At 42.4% G+C, this 17,062-nt stretch overlaps 1 protein-coding gene across 1 annotated transcript in view; it reads right to left on the minus strand.

Moving 5' to 3' along the window:
• Positions 1-16,243, minus strand: part of MAN2A1 (mannosidase alpha class 2A member 1) — a 140,121-nt gene extending 123,878 nt beyond the window's left edge. Inside the window, exons 1-2 of the mRNA XM_054397387.1 lie at positions 16,109-16,243; positions 3,638-3,898 (exon numbers count right to left, since the gene is read on the minus strand). Coding sequence (XP_054253362.1) covers positions 3,638-3,898; positions 16,109-16,243 — 396 coding nt within the window. The remainder of the gene's footprint in view (positions 1-3,637; positions 3,899-16,108) is intronic.
• Between the last annotated feature and the right edge of the window lie 819 nt (positions 16,244-17,062).

Here is a 17,062-nt window from a genome sequence, read left to right on the forward strand (position 1 = left end):
AGTGCTCCATCACCCTCACAGTAAAGGTCTGTGTGTGTCAGTTTAGGCTGGGTGCCTCCTGTTATTGCCACTTAAGTTATACCTCCGGTGTCCCAAGTGTCCAACCCAATAAGGTGGACACAAGAAACAGCGTATTTCTACCCCAAAATCCTGCACCCTATAAATTCATCTGCAAGTCATTCTCTTCCTCTTTCTTCCCTCTCTGCTCCTGTAGGAGATGCTTTCTATCAGGTAACAGTGGGGGAGTATCTCAAGGCCTTTTAGGCCTGTCTAGGCCTAATGCCAGGAGGAAGGGAGAAGGGGGGCAGTCTCAGACCTCGTCAGCCTGAGATTAGGCTAGCAGCAAGGGGGAAGAAAGAGCCCTGGGGGTTTTGGGTATACCCTCAGGTGGGGAGAAGGGAAGAGTTGGGAGGCCTTTGAGTGTTGTGTAAGGGACGCTGTATGCTTTGGGATATCTTTGCCACTACGCTTGTAGTTTTTGTAGTTTCACCAATTGCTTTTCCATTTAAACTTTTCACTACTCTTCAATCCATTTGTGTGAGTGTCACTCTTCTGTCCCTCTCAGGGCAATAGAGAATCTGTCTGGCCTCAAACCAGGACAGTGTGCCTCCTCACATTGAGCAGGAACTTTCTGTGTTCTAGCTTGTACCCATTGCTCCTTGTCCTATCACTAGGCATCACCAAAAAGAGTCTGTGACCTTCATCTTGACACCTACCCCTCAGATACTTATGGGCATTAAATTAAAAAGATCCTGTCTCAGCCTTCTCAAGACTAAACTGCCCCAGTTTGCTCAGTCTTTCTTTATAGAAGAGATATTCAAGTTTCTCAATCATCCTCATAGCTCTCCATCGTACTCTGTCTAGTAGATCCCTCTCTCTTGAACTGGGGAGCCCAAAACTGGATACAGCATTCCAGGTAGAGTATTCTAGGGCAGAATAGAGGGGAAGACAACCTCCCTAGACCAGCTGGACATACTGCACTTAATGCACCCAGGATGCCATTGACCCTCTTGACCACAAGGGCATATTGCTGTCCAGTGGATAACTTGTTGTCTTCTAGGACTCTGATGTCTTTCTCCATGGAGCTGCTTCCCATCAGGATGACCCCTACTATGTACTGGTACCTGACCATGAAACAATAGAGTTTTCAATATGTAATCAAACGAAGAGGGGCAACAACATAACCTCCTCTCTTGACTTCTGGAGGGCGGACTGCGGCTTATTTAAGGAACTAACTTGTAAAGTACCTTGGGAAACAGCCCTTAAAAGGGGTCCAGGAAGGCTGGACCTACTTCAAGAAAGAAATCTTGAAGGCAGAGGAACAAGCTATCTCAATATACTGGAAGATGAGCCGACAGGGTAGATGGCTGGCCTGGATGGGCAATGAGCTTCCGAATGAATTAAGGGGAAAGAAAAAAGGGTGTATCTCCTTTGGAAAAAACGGGAGGTAACTTGAGATATGTTTAAGGATGTTGCTAGATCATGTAGGAAAAAAATTAGAGGCAAAAACCCATTTAGAACTTAGATTGGCCACTTCTGTGAAGGACAATAAAAAATGTTTTAATAAATATATTAATGGCAAAAGAAGGGGCAAGGACAACCTTCCTTCACTCCTTATTGCACATGGAGAGAAATATAGTAACAAAAGACGAGTAAAAGGCACAGGTACTTAATGCCTGGTGTCCCCCAGGGATCAGTGTTGGGCCCAATCCCAATATCATTATTGATGATGTCGATGAAGGGATTGAGCCCATCATCAGTAAGTTTGCAGATGACACTAAGTTGGCAGCAGGTGTCCATCTGTTTGAGGGTAGGAGGGCTCTGCAGAGGGGCCTTGACAGGATGGATAGAGGGGCAGAGTTCAATGGAATGAGATTTATCATGTTTAAGTGCTGGGTTCTATATATTGGCCATAATAACCCCATGTAGCACTACAGGCTGGGGACAGAGTGGCTGGAGAGCAGCCAGCCTGAAAGGAACCTGGGGGTACTGGTTGACCGTAGGGTCAACATGAGCCATCAGTGTGCCCTGGTGGCCTTAAAAAAAGAAAAAAATGGCATCCTGGTATCAGGAATAGGATGGCCAGCAGAAGCAGGAAAGTCATTCTGCCCCTGTACTCGGCACTGGTTAGGCCACACCTTGAGTACTGTGTCCAACTCTGTGCCCCTCCATTCCAGAATGATGTTGCGTTGCTCAAATGTGTCCAGAGAAGGGCAACAAAGCTGGTGAGGGGTCTGGAATACGAGCCCTATAAGGAGTGATTGAAGGAGCTGGGATTGTTTAGCCTGGAGAAGAGGAGGCTCAGGGGAGACATTATTGCTGTCTACAGCTACCTGAAGAGTGGTTGTAGCCAGGTGGGGATTGGTCTCTTCTCCCAGGCAACCACTAGCAGAAGAAGAGGACACAGTACCAAGCTATGTGAGAGGCTTGATCATAGAAATAAGTTCTTCACAGGAAGAGTGATTGCCCATTGGAATGGGCTGCCCAGGCAGGTGGTGGGTCCAACATCCCTGGAGGTGTTTAAGGAAAGAACAGATGAGGCACTTGGTGCAATGGTCTAGTTGATTAGTTAGGGTTGGGTGATCGGTCGGACTTGATGATCTTGGAGGTCTCTTTCCAACCGGGTTAATTCTGTAATTTCAACCCAGCACAATGTGCTTTACTTTCCTGCACAGGAGTCCTAATATATATTAGAAACACAATCAGCCAGAAACTGCCTTTAAAAAAAACTTGCTTTCTTTGTAAGACATGTTAAGGTAGTGTCCATCCCTGAAGACCTTAAGGCATTATGAATACATCAGAAGTTACAATTGTTCTAATACATGTACTTATTCGTCTTAAGTCCATTGGTTTTCTCCTGCAATAGAATTTTTTTCACTTCTAGAGACAGCCAGACTTGAAAATTCAATCTTTGCTTTAGAGTACTAGAATATTTAAAGCACTACCAAAAAACAGTACAGATCACAAACTTCACACAGTATTCTCATATTCCCAAAACACTCCATTAAAAGTGAATATATGAGAGCCTATGAATTCACAAGCATCACCAGAACACAAAATAAATTCTTCTTGAAGTGTCTGACTTAAACTTTAATCTTCCCTGTTCTGGAGGCACATAAGACTGCTGAAATACAGAAACGGCACTGAAAAATCTAACACAGTACGAGAGACTTACGAAAATTATTACTTCCTGTACATTCTTTACCTCCCCATCAAGACCCATCTACACATATATCCCTGAAATGTAAAATCCATTTATATCAAGACTACCCAGCATTTCAAGTTTCTCATGAGTTTTGGAACAATTTGGGGAAACTGGAAATAACTTTAGAATCTGTTTCAAAGCACTGATAGTACTGGACAACAACCTGAGTGAAACTGCTGAGGTCTGTTAGCTTTTCAGGAACATTTTAATTTCTGAGGTGTTGATTCTTCATAATCACTATTTAATTTCTTAACACTTAAAAAAAGATTAAATAGTTTCATAACATTGTTCAACTGTCAGTTGAACAATTCTATTCTGCCTTAGATTAGGATCTTAGTACCAAGCTTTTACTAATAATCAGATGTTTTCAGAATTGAAAAGTAATGACAGCTAGGACTCCAGCAGAATAAGACAGAAAGACATACCGCTTACCTGTACATCTGAACCATGACTTCCACTCTTTGAAGCAAACAAACAATCCTGAGAATCAACTGCAAGCAAAACCGAAGCAGAAGGAAAGATCTCAGAGACAGATCCTTGGCTGAAGTTTATAGCTTCTGGATTTTTTTGGCCATCCTTTACTGATTCACTCAGATTGATCACAGAATCTCGTATATTGGAAATAATCTCATTATTTTCTGCCAAAAGGCGTTCTAAGTGATCTATTTTTTCTTGCAATATTGAAAGCTGCCCCTGTTAAAAAAAAAAAGGTAGTAAAGTTTAATTATTTCTCAGAATATATCTTGACAAGTTTTAAAAAGTATCAACTTCACAATAGTATATGATCTCACACAGGCAAATGAAATATAAATACTTGACGTAGAAACAAAGTAATAAGAATTTTAATCAACATGAAGCCTTCTTTCAGAGAAGACAGGAGAAAAGCAAAAGTTACATTTTCTACTATGAACTTGTATTGGCAGCACAAGATTTCATCACTGATACAGAGATATCCTTAAAAGACATATTATTTCAAGTACCAATTATTCCAACTTCAAGATTTTTCACGTCCTTTGCAGATCTGCAGAAATGAGACCTTTGTATCTTTTCATATCTTTATAGAAGTTCTTTGTAATTCTGCAGAAGATAAACTGCAGAATTTTTCTAACCTCTCGGTAATTTGCCCCTTAATTTTCTGGGCTGCGTAGAGTGCTGATGCACTGCTTTGCTTTTTTTTCTTAGATTGCTATATTCTGAAATCAGTAACAGGTTTTTAAATGCAACACAGAGAAATGCTTATTGCATCCCAAAAGACAAAACTACACTTTGACAACAGTAGATCCACATTAAGCTAATTGAGATGGAGGGTCATCATCCTAGAATCTAAACAGTTTAGAGACAAAAATCACAAAAGAGAAACAAATACTAGAAACTGTATTTGTTTAAAAACAAATACTAGAAACTTATAAAACAAATTAACTGAAAGCAACAGGAAATCAGTATGCAGATGATGGGACACCAGAAAGAACATTGTAGTCCCATGCCCTCTGGTGGCACAAAAGAAACAGATGGAAATCTTGCAAATGCTACATTAAAGATGCTGAGTACATGGTTGTGTGTAAAATCAGTATTTTTCCCTTTCAATTTCTGTGACATCTTAAAGGAAATGTGTCTCTTCTCAGAAAACTCATTCAAATAGCAACATACAGAATAATACCAAATGGGGCTTTACATGCTGCCCCACATAGGCTCTAATTTTTAGTTTCCCAAGAGGATAAAATATAACTGCCATCTATACAAATTATTACCTGCTTCACTGCACTTACAACAGATCAAAGTTACCAAGTGTGCAAACATCCAAAACACAGTTCACAAACCTGCTACTATATCCCCTACACTACAACTGTATAATCAGAAAACTGTTTAAAATTTATACTCTAGAAGTATTTTACCTCTTCCTACAAATAAACCTACTTTGTAGCGCTTAGAAATAGCCTGACAACTGTGGCCAGATTACACCTCCAATCTGCCCCATGTCATCTAGCCAATTGTAGTTCCTGAATCATTAGCCAGTAGCAGAGCCAGGGAAAAAAAAAATACATCAACCCCAAACACTAAGACCACACACCAAAAAGCCCCAGCATGTATCAAAGAATACTATCATTAGACAAAGCATAAAATACATGTTCAGAGTGATTTTTCCATTGGCATATACTGCCAACCTCTAGCAGTCAGATAAAAATTTCCAGTTTGGAGGTCACGTTATATTTCGTACTGCTGGGACAGACCTTTCATTTAACTTATTGCACTTCAAACTTTCAAATATCTACAAGTCCTACCACTTCACCATTTATTACATGACAAAACACTTTTCTTTTTAAGCTAAGTTCCTTCCTTCCTATATCACACATCCCCAACTACATCAGGCTGCTCTGAGCCCCATCAAGCCTGAACTTCAGTATCTCCAGGGATGGCATCTCATAAGAAATTGCCATTTGTTCCTGATCATCATTGAACAATAATAAGTTATTGGTGGCTATATACTTCAGCAACAATTTACTTCTAAGATAGAGGGTCCAAGCCTACTTCAGACTCTGAACAGCAGATATTTTTTAGAAATCTGGTAAAGTACGTTACTTTAGCTTTGGAGATACATACTATGTTATCTGGAAAACTAAATCCTTACAAAGACCTCCGACTGTGGAACTCTGAGAACATGAATAAAGATAATCCTGACTTCTTCTCTGAGGATTATGAGATGCATCACACCTGTCTTCTAACTATTTAAATACGCCATGTACCAACACATGTACCAACTCAACTTGAATGCAAAACATGAAATAAAACACTACAGTTAAGAACGTGTAACTATGACCTCATGCAGTACGCAAGTGTTGTAGTGTGGTGGGCTGAAATTCCCCTCCCACATTAACAACACCAGACTAGCTCAGTTTGGAAGCAAATGTAGCTGTATTTACAAGCAAAAAAAACTCAGTCTACAATGGAATGCAATGAATATGTACAAATATACAGTGTTTACAATATTTACAAATATGTACAATTAACAGAAGCAGCACAAAACCCTCATGGCCAAAGCCAGGAAAGCTGCCCCTCAGGTGACGCAGGGCCCTCAGGGTTCTTAGGGTTCACGCACCATACATTCCTCATGGATTCTTCATTTGGGCGCAATGTCGTATCTTTACAACACTCTGAATTTAGACTCTCTCAGCCAAAGTTAGATTTCTTTCTGGAATACACTGAATTTCACCATTCTCTTGCATCACCCAATAGGTGTGACCAGGACTTTCAGCAGAAACCACCCCTCAGACAGGTTTGGCCTCTCCTGAATAAGAAAATACCCAAACAGTTTTGCCTAACAGATTCTTTTCTCTGATAACAGGAACTCTATCACCTTCTTCCTTTTGTAACAAATCTGATTGAGCAGGTCCAGCTTGATTCGCTGAACCTCTACTACTCACCAACCAGGCTACTTGTGCTAGATGTTTCTCCCAGTTCTTCAAAGATCCACCCCCCATGGCTTTGAGAGTGGTTTTCAGCAAAGCATTGCAGCGTTCGATCTTTCCTGCAGCTGATGCATTGTAGGGAATGTGGAATATCCACTCGATGCCCTGCTCTTTGGCCCAGTTTTTTTTACGAGATTGTTCTTGAAATGAGTTCCACTGTCTGATTCAATTCTCTCTGGAATTCAGTGTCACCACAGGATGTGTCTTTCCAGACCAAGAATGGTGTTATGTGCATGAGGAACTGGATAAGTTTCAAACCATCGAGTACTCACCTCTACCATAGTCAGCACATACTGCTTACCAGATTGAGACACGAGATAGAGTGATGTAGTTAAAAATGACAGGTAATCACATCTTTTGCGATATTAAAGACATTCACTTCTGTTGCAAAATGCTCCAGCCATGAGAGCTAACTTTAATAAAGAACATTGTCACAAACTAGAAATGCAGTTTTAATTCTACATGAAAATGTCAGGAATTCAATCTCAAGTTGAAATTTTCACATTTTTCTAAATCATGCAATAAAATAGGTCTATTTTCATTGCACATCTTTCTTGTTAGCTTAAATATAAGACTAGGCAATGCCTAGAACATCATACTCCTTAGCAAAGTTATTTTGAAATATGAGTTAAACCTAGAAAAAATGCAACTTTTGAGGACAAAATAATAAGACATGAAAACAAATGAAATTCAATTTCAACATTTTTAGAGGAAGGCTTACACTGCCCAATCTCAAAAGAGAAGGCCAAACAGCACAAAACAGTGAAGTTATTCTAAAAATGTTTTATCTTGATTGGTAGTAACAGATGTTGATTTACTAGTAAAACAGATTAGAGGCATGTTAGAACATTAAAGAGGTCTAATTAAAAAAATAAAATATGTAAGTCCTGCTACTAAAATATACTTCAATAGTATTTTGGTTCAAAATAAGTTTGAATGTTTTTCACACTTTCAGTGGGAGGAGAGGTAGATGGTGCTGTGGTCAAGGGGAGGCTTATTTATTAATTACCCTCACAACAATAATTAATAAACAATATGGCAAACAGGTATTAATAAAAATAGTAACCCTTTATTAATTAAATATGCCAAAACTCGTTGAAAGGATCATTGTACAGTCAGCAGATATATGTACAACGGATTATGTAGTCTCAGGGCAAGTACAAACTATTCTATGCAAATTAGGAGGCAACAACTTGGAAAGAGAAGATGTCCGAGAGCAGGCAGCGCTCAGTTACAGCGGGGTGGAGGCTCGATAAGAACCGTTAAACCCAAAAGACAGTGAACTAGTTACTCACAGCTAGTTTCACCCACACAGGTGAATGCCGCTGCTGCATTAGCTTTGGGGAGTTCTCGTAAGTGCAGCACAGCAGATTGCCAGCAAGAAAGGTTTACCACGTGGTCCTGGGCTGGTCTGGCTTGAGCAGACGAAGGGCAGTTAACGACGCTCTTGGTGACTGGTGCTTGCTTGGTTTCTGGGTAAACTGAGGCACGGCACGATTCTGGTGGCAAGGGGAAGCAGGCTAGGTGACTTCAGCTTCTAGGCTTGTGGCTTCTCCAGCTTGCATGTGTATGGCTCATGGCTTTATCCCAGGCTCTGAACCAGGCACTCAAGGCAGGGCAGGGTGGCACAAGGCAGCAAGGTTTGAAGCAAGGCTTCAGCAGACTTGAGCAAGGCAAAGGTGACTACCAAGTTACTTGTATGTATACAAAATGCCAGAGGTCAATTGGTCCAGTAGGGCACTGAAGCTAATGTGTAGCTGCCCAACAGAAAAGCCTTCTGCCAGGCTATAACCATAAAAGGCAGAAGCAAGGAACTTGTATCTGGGGGAGCAGTGGCCAGCTTACATGCTCTCACCCCAGATAAACATGTTGTTTACCAGACAGGCAGAAGTCTTGTCCCTTTTGTTCTTTTTCCCACATTGCCCTATTTTCCTGCAGGAAGGAGGGGAGAGAAAGGGACTCTGTGTCTAGACATCTTAAGGCCTGTCTGTATTTCTAGTGGGCCATGTCATGAGCCTACCACAAAGGATGGGGGTTTTTGGGGTTTGTTTGGGTTTTTTAATTAGTTTTTTGTTTGTTTTGTTTTGTTTATGACTATATGTCCTGAGTTTGGCTGGGAGCCATCCAATGGAGTATTCCATACCATAAACATCACGGCCATCACCTCCACTAAACAAAGGGCAGGTGCTGGTCATCACAGGCATAGGGTAAGCATGTTGCATTTTATATTACTGAGGTCTATACATAATTTCTTTACTTTTGATGGCATTCCTGCTGTTCATTTTCTCTTTGTTCTGTTCTATTAAACTCTTCTTACCTAAGCCCAAGGGTATTACATTTTACTCTCAATTTCTCTTTCCCATCCTAGATCGGTGAGGAGTGAAGGGTGGGGAAGTCTGTAATATGAAAGATATTCACTACTGGCTGATATGTTTCAGATTCATTTCCTTTTTGATTCCACCCCCTCTACACTACACCAAGTTTTTATTTCAAGGGCTAGCAGTACAAAATAGAAACATGGCATTAAGCATATGAGCATTTTAATAACTTTACTCAAAGTAACAAAACCACTTCTTCAGACAAATAAAAGATCAACACCAAAATAGGAAATCTCTCCATTTAGTTTATGCAGTGTAAGTTAGACACTGACTCAGGGTTGCAGAACAAAATGCTCATTTATAGGGGTGTGTGTGTATATATATATATATACACACACATACACATTCGTGTGTATTGTACGCTTTTAGGAAAAATACAGTGCACTTGACATTCTGCACAAGATTTTAAAAACTGTAATTGAAGAAGGCTATTAGCTTCTGTTTGACTACTGTTTAACCAAAACTTTACACAAAAACTGAAACAAAAAGCCAAATAACACCGTAGGAAGGACAAAGAATTTTTACTCACCTGTAATTATGTTCACAAAGAAGGCTCCTCCTTCTTTACAATGTACGAGAAATTCAGCAGAAGAAATCTTTGATTTTCATTATCTTAAACTCAAGATCACTTCCATGATACTCAAAGGCTTTTACATCAGGAATTTACTAAGTGTTGTTAATAAGCTTTTGTTTGTTTTTTTTAAATAACTCAACATGTTTCAAAACCAGGAAAATTATTACTCCTCCTGTGGACTTCTTCATTCAACATTCAGTATTCTCCAATGAGAAATTAATTAAGAATACTACTAAAAGTCACGATGCCCACAATTTTTCAGTGGTCAGAACTAGAAAAAGTAGATTATGTACAACCTTAATTGCCACTATTAGCATTTTACAGTAAAACAAACTTTTTCTAAATAATTTCCTGAAATCATACTGCTTCCAATACTTCTGCATACACAAACCCAGTTCCTTGTGTAACAGCATAGATCTGAAAACTCCCAAACGAACTCACAAAAATACACTAAGAACATCAACAAAACATGTATTTAGAGTCCATGAAAGACATTGATATCAGCTACTTCACTGTGGAAGGGAACCTAGAAAAACTAGCTGGAAAAGGTGTTTACAGTATATCAGGAGCTATTTCAAACCAGGAAGCTGATACAGACTCACCCAGGCTGGAGGGAGTTTGTACTGCACAGAATTGGGGCATGGATACATTGCAGTCACAGCCACGCAATAGAGAATCAAGACTGACTGAAGGAAGTGCTTCCTTACAGCAGAATTACTGCCTCAGATTGAAATTACTCAAGGACCTTGCAAACACAGATTCAGAGAACCACTGGTGTTTCTGACAAGAATTTGGCCCTTACTTCTTCCTATTACTGCTCCACCCTCCTGTAATTCATATTTTGGACAGGTAGTACTACTGCAAGTGATATTACTGGCAAACTTGAAGTAACACTTCCTACTGCAACAATTACTGCCTGTGTCTGAAGTACTTCCACACAAACGGCAATCACTGAATCATTAAAGTTGGAAAAGACCTTCATTATAATTGAGTCCAATTGTTAACCTAGCACTGTAAAATCCACCACTAAACCATGCCACTATGCACCACAACTATATGTCTCTTAAATACCTCCAGGGATGGTGACTCGAGCACTTCCTATGTAGATGTCTGTGGCAGTTTGGGCTGGGTGCCCCCTGCCACTGCTGCATGAGATACACCTCTGGTGTCCCAGGTACCCGCCCAATAGGGGTGGACACAGGAAATGGCGTATTTCTACCCATAAAACCTGCGCCCTATAAAGCCATCTGCAGAGTCATTCTCTTCCTCTTTCTTCCCTCTCTGCTCCCACGGGAGATGTCCTCTCTTATCAGGTAATGCCGGGGGAGTATCTCAGGCCTCTTAGGCCTGTCTAGGCCTAATGCCAGGAGGAGAATAGGGGGGGGGGAGGGCAGTCTCAGACCTGGCCAGCCTGAGATTTGCCTAGCAGTGGGGGGGGGGGGGAGAAGGAAGAGCCCTGAGGGATTGGGTAGACCCTCAGGTGGGAGGAAGGGAGGATTGGGAAGCTTTTGGGAATTCTGTGAGGGGGTTTTGTATGCTTTAGGATGTTCTTTTCCACTGTGCTTTGTAGTTTGTAGTTTTCTGTAGCTTCACCAATTTGCTTTTCCATTTAAACTTTTCCATCACTCTCCAATCCGTTTGCGTGTGTCATTCTTTTGTCCCTTTCGGGGCAAAAGATGTTCTGGCTGGCCTCAAACCAGCACAATGTCTTAAACGTGTTAATCTGGCACTGCTTTACCAACAACCACCTGGGTCATTTAATGCTTTGCTGGAAGGACACTGGAAACAACAGAAAAAGCCAGCTGCTTTCAGAGAAATTGAATTGGATCACCTCAGTTTTATGCAATGCCCATAAAAACAGTTAACACACAGCAGCTCAGAGTAAGTTTCAAATAATGGTGGCCAAAGCAGGAGGGGGAAACAAAAACACTACAGAAGAGTTCTTACTCAAATAACTGTTTAGAAAAAAAACAATATAGTAAAAATGGAAGTTTCTGCATCTCTGTTCTCTTAAGAGAACAACTAAAGATTAAAAAAAGTGCTATTCCAGTTATCAACCAGATTTCTGCCAGACTAGAATTTCTGAAATATACTTCCGGAGACAACCTTGCACACGTTGGGGAGGCACGTCTCAAAAGGCAAAGCAAGCTGTGGAGAAGTGGTTAGAGGAAAAAGCTCACGTCCAAAGCATCATCTATCAGGTAGTGACACAGCACACTGTAGTATTGCTGTTTCACCTTGCTCAGGCGTAAGTCACCCTCACATGAAGACTACATGAAGGCCATGTATTTCTGAAGTAAGACACTCTTACAAACTAATTTTTAACGTGTGCCTTGCATGCTGAGGTATGTAGACAGCAACATTTAGAATAACAAAAAAAACTTCACAACTTTCTGTAAATACGGATACGGATCCATTTTAAGCCAAGGTAAAGTTAGTTGAGAAAACAAGCCATGTTAGGTTTGTTACAGTGGAGAGCTGGAATCCCCCTCCCACACTGACAATAACCAGGCTAGCTCAGTCCGGAAGCAAACGAAGCTGTATTTACAGGCACAACTACAATCTATGATGAAATGCAATGAATATGTACAAATATACACTACTCACAACATTTACAAATATGTACAACCAACAGAAAAACACAACAAAGCCCTCTGGCCTCGAGAGGGCCTGTGGTTCTTTCCGCCCCCCACCCTTCCCAGAGCAGGCAAAAGGGAACAAAGCCAAGAAGCCAAGAGGTTCGTTAAACGTAGCTTGTCAAGGTCAGTATGCGAGTGTGTGTTATACCCAGTCAAAAGAAGAAGAATAGAGGAGACAGACTGAGAGACTGCCCATATCTTGTTTTGACTAGTGACTCTTAAACATTTCCATCTCTTCAATGGAAGCGTTTAAAATAATCATTATTTTGCTGTCTTACACCAAATAGTGATTTATTTACATTCTATCACTTTTCTGCTCATACTTTGTGAAGAAAAAGACACAGTCTTAAAACCATCACATAAGTTCATGATTTTTTTTTTCTGTTTGAGTCCAAAATACATTAATATGGGCTTATCAGTATTTGGTATTCATATGCATGCAGTCACACAGGTTCTCCAAGATAAGTCGTCTAAGGATTTATTTCACTTTAGACTTCATATGAATGCAGTTTTTATTTAGTACTTATTAATATAGCCCACAAATGACTTGCACATGAAGTGGCTGCAGAAGAGTCGGCACAGGACTAACCAACACTCTGAATTCAACTCCATTGCACAGCCACACAAGAGTTTTCCAAGAATTCCATGTTGTTGCAGACAAAAATCAATATACTCTGCCATTTTTCCACTATATTCCAGAACACTTACATAATGATATGTACCAACAACTGGTACAACAATAATTTTCAAATAAACCTAAGGCTACTCTTCCATCTCAAGCTCATTTTTGCACTATGTTGCAACATTATTCATAGTCTGAGACAGGACACACATATTGTATCCCAAGATACATCTCAAGTCCTACGGCTAGGATGAGACTTAGACAGAGCTTGTGATCTGGCCATTGTAAGAATAACATACATCTGAGAACCAAGTAGGATCCATAAAGATACATGCACAAATGACAGAGAAAGGTCCAGTAAGTCTTGATTTTGATGCATTATAGGTACCTCATCTTCCCAAAATTAATAGGAACTCTGGTTCTGTGGAAACATACAGGTTGTCTGATATTATGATTTAAATACACAACCAATGACAACAAGGCTATAAATCACTTTAGCTCAAGCTTACCATAGTTACCATGATGCCATCTTAGCATAAATAGGTAGATAACACTCACTGTAAAACTGACTGCTGAGGCCAGCTTTTGCAAAATGAAACCTGAAAAAGACATAATGTCACCACTGCCACCCAAGCCTGAACACACAGGTGCTGTTAGCACAGCAGCGAAAGGTGTCTACAATTGGCTATAGAGCACGTAAAGGTATCTCCCTGTGGGTATTCACCCACCTTGAAAGATCTCATCCAAAAATTATTTCTGCAAGGCATTTCTGCTGGCATCCTTGAACAACTAGTGGGCATGCCAAAGTGGAAAGCAAGCTCCAGAAGGGCAACTTTTGATTATACTGGCACACAAGCCTCAAAGACAGGTTCACAAGACTGATTCTGACGCAAACTATGCTGAGATCACATGAAAAGAAGATGCCTTGTCTACACAAGAAAAGTGTAAATTGCAGTGGAGCAGCAACCCTAATCATTTATTTTAATACTGGTATGAGGTACCATGACACTTCAGGTAAATGTAGGCAGTCACTGCCAGCTAAAAAATTTGAATTCAAATCCTGGCAGAAATTAAACAGTTTTAATTCCTTTCTAAAAGCAAAAAACAAAAATCAAATCTTTGTCCACTATAGAAAGAGGATACCTTTTTAAATGTACAGACAAGATTATCTACTGCTTTTTCACAAATGAAAACACCTTGAAGTTTTTACATCTGTGGCTAGTTTCACTCAGAGCACTGAGTTCTGGTAACACCACACTGACATAAATAATTTTTGTCCACAGAGGTAGGACTAAAGCTATTCCTATCAAATATCTTCGGTGGCTTCAATTCCACTCTTCACCTTTTGCATTTACTTTAAACTGATTTTACACAGCTCTGAAAGCATTTGCTAGGTGGCAGAGGTTTCCCACTTGCAACATGAAAACATGAAATAATTTTTACCTTATAGGCAGCAAAAGGAAATTACAACATCATATCAATTTCATCTGTAACTTTTTCAAAGTATAACACAGGAAGAAAGGGAAAGTTGTTTATCCAAAGGAAAGTCCAAAACAGTGATAAACAGATAATTCTACAGCAAGAGTCAGCAGCTGTCAAAAAACTTAAATATTGAAAAGGCACAAGGAGTTACACTGACAGACTTTTCTAGAAGACCAAGGGGAGTAGGACAGAAAGAAACATTTGTCTGTGTCTGACTTGACCACGTAGAAGGAGGTGGTGTAACAACAAATTCAAGGTACTAAAACCTTGGGCACAATAGAGAAGACCACATTATGCTACAGACCGGTAGTACACTGTAGGACAAAGACAGGAATTTCAACTGCCAGACACTGGCAGTAGGAGACAAAACAGTCTAATAAATCTTCCATACTCACTCAACTATTTCAACACAAAATCTAACATTAAAAAAAAAAAAGACCACACACATATGAGCTTTTCTCTTCTATACTTCACCTGGATTAAACTCAATTGGTGGTACAAACACATGAAGTGATTTCCTCATTTAAGATGCTGATCATACAACCAAAGCAGCACCTCCACTTAACTGCTACAAGTGTCACATGTGACATTACTCTCCTGATGGAGTTGTATGTTGCACAGACACAGCTGCTGTAGCCAGCCCTGCGTTGCTTTCTTCTCCTAAGTTTGTTTCTTAGTTCCTGAAAAAAACTAGTGGCTGACCTCTGAACTGCAGCCTGAAGGAATAAAGGCAGAACAGATCTGAACTCTGTTTGTCAAGGTTTTAATTTTTACTGTTAACAAAATGGTATCAACTATTATTTTTGCATTAAAAAAATTCTATCGGAGAGATAATTTACTTCTTTAAATAAGACTTTTGAATTCTTCTATTCACTTGAAGCCTGTGATGTATTAAAAAACAGATGTACCAAAGTTATAAGCATAAACAAACTATAACTATATATGTTTTTCTGTGTCTCCTAATATAAGAAAATGAAGTAGAATACATAGTAGTATTCTGCCATTCCGCACAGCATACTATGTGCTCTCTGAAATACTTTTGTCATGGTTAAACATTTTTTAATTAGAACAATACCACAATACACAGCTTTAAAATTTCTCTTACAAGAACATAGCAAGGAAAAGTGAGGTACTACAGACTACTTCCTTTAATCACGTTGTGCACTACCAGCCATTGGTCTCCAGTGCAAGGCACAGTGCGGGAAAAAAAAAAGAAAAAAAAGGCAGTAACATGGTCAGCATTTCTCTAAACGTACCTGTTGATGTCGTAACTGAGGTCTACCCTCCAGTTCTCCGTTTCCCGTATTAGCTCCCACCCATCCTTCGCAATTTTTTTTACACAGTGCGGAGTAAGCCCTGTAATGCCCCTTCCGCTGCTTGCCCCGGCTCCGAAGGAGGGCGGCCTCGGCGGTGAAGCCACAGTGGAGCCCTTAGCCTCACCAGCCTGGGGCGAGCTCAGCCAGCCGCCCCTCCCAGCCCTCCTGTCGCCGGCTGGGCGGTCAGCGCCCACCGCTTCCTGCATCCCCGCACAGGTAGCAGCGCCGCCCAGAGGCGGCACCGCTCAGCCGCCGCCTCAGTCGGCCCGAAACAGGCGAGACGCCCTGCCCGCCCTCTCGGCGCTCTGACACCCCCAGTAGACAGAGGGCCCAGCGGCAGCCCCGCTGACCGCTCCTCCAGCGCCTCCACGGCAGCCCGAACGCTAGGCAGCCCGAACGCTAGGCAGCCCGCCTGCTACCCCGCTCACCTTGGGGAAGGTGCCCTCCCGCCGGGGGCTCTTCGGGTGGTCGAAGTGGCCGCGGTCCAGCATCAGGTACAGGGAGAAAATCACCACGCAGAAGACCGCACTGCCGAATACTGTGAACTGACGGCTCAGTTTCATATCCGCGGCCGCCTGGCCGGCCCCACCGCGGCCGGTCTTCCCGGGCCCTACTCCCCTCCCGCGCTCGGAGTGTAAAGTTTCCTCGCCGCCTCGGGCGGCGCAGATCACAGGGGCCTCCGCCCTCGGCGCGGGGCAGACCCAAGTCTTCGTAGAAGTGCGAGAACTTGCCTCCGCCCCCACCCCCACGCTGCGCCAGTGCGGAGAGCTCTGCCGAGAGCCTGCCGCCGCGAGAGCTAAGCCGAGAGTTTCCGGGAGCGGATCAGGTTTCCAGGCAGGCTAGCGCCGAGCAGGGAAGTGGCGGCAGCAGCGTTGCAGGACCGACCGACAGCCGCTGGTCTCCCTTCCCTCCCTCCCTCCTCCCTTCTCCTCCTCTAGCCACCTCGCTGACCACTGCGCTCCTCTTCGTTGCCGGCAAGCGGCGACGAAGCCTGCACCTCCTTCCCCGCCTGTCGGCTGGAGCGCTGCCGGCAACGTAGCACCGCAGGCCGCCGCGCACACGCTCCGCACCGACAGAACGCCCGCCCACCAACCAGCGTCGTTCGCTGACACGGGAGCGCCGCGCTCCGCCTCCGCGAGGGTGGGAGGTGCCGCGCTCATGTCACGGGGGCAGCACCGCCCCAGCACTGCTAGGGGAGCGCGCAGCGGCGTCTGGGAATGCAGCCACCTTTCAGCGGCCAGCGGCGGCCGCCGCCGCCCCCCTTTCCTCACATCCGCCGTGGGAAGGAGAATGATAGAGCTCGGTCTGCGCCCGTCTTGGTTGGCCATGGCACGGTCGGCTTCGAGCTGCCTCCCACTGGGCGTTGGGGGGATGGCTGCCCC

This window comes from Indicator indicator, chromosome Z, assembly GCF_027791375.1.
Source record: "Indicator indicator isolate 239-I01 chromosome Z, UM_Iind_1.1, whole genome shotgun sequence".
Classification (NCBI taxonomy): domain Eukaryota; kingdom Metazoa; phylum Chordata; class Aves; order Piciformes; family Indicatoridae; genus Indicator; species Indicator indicator.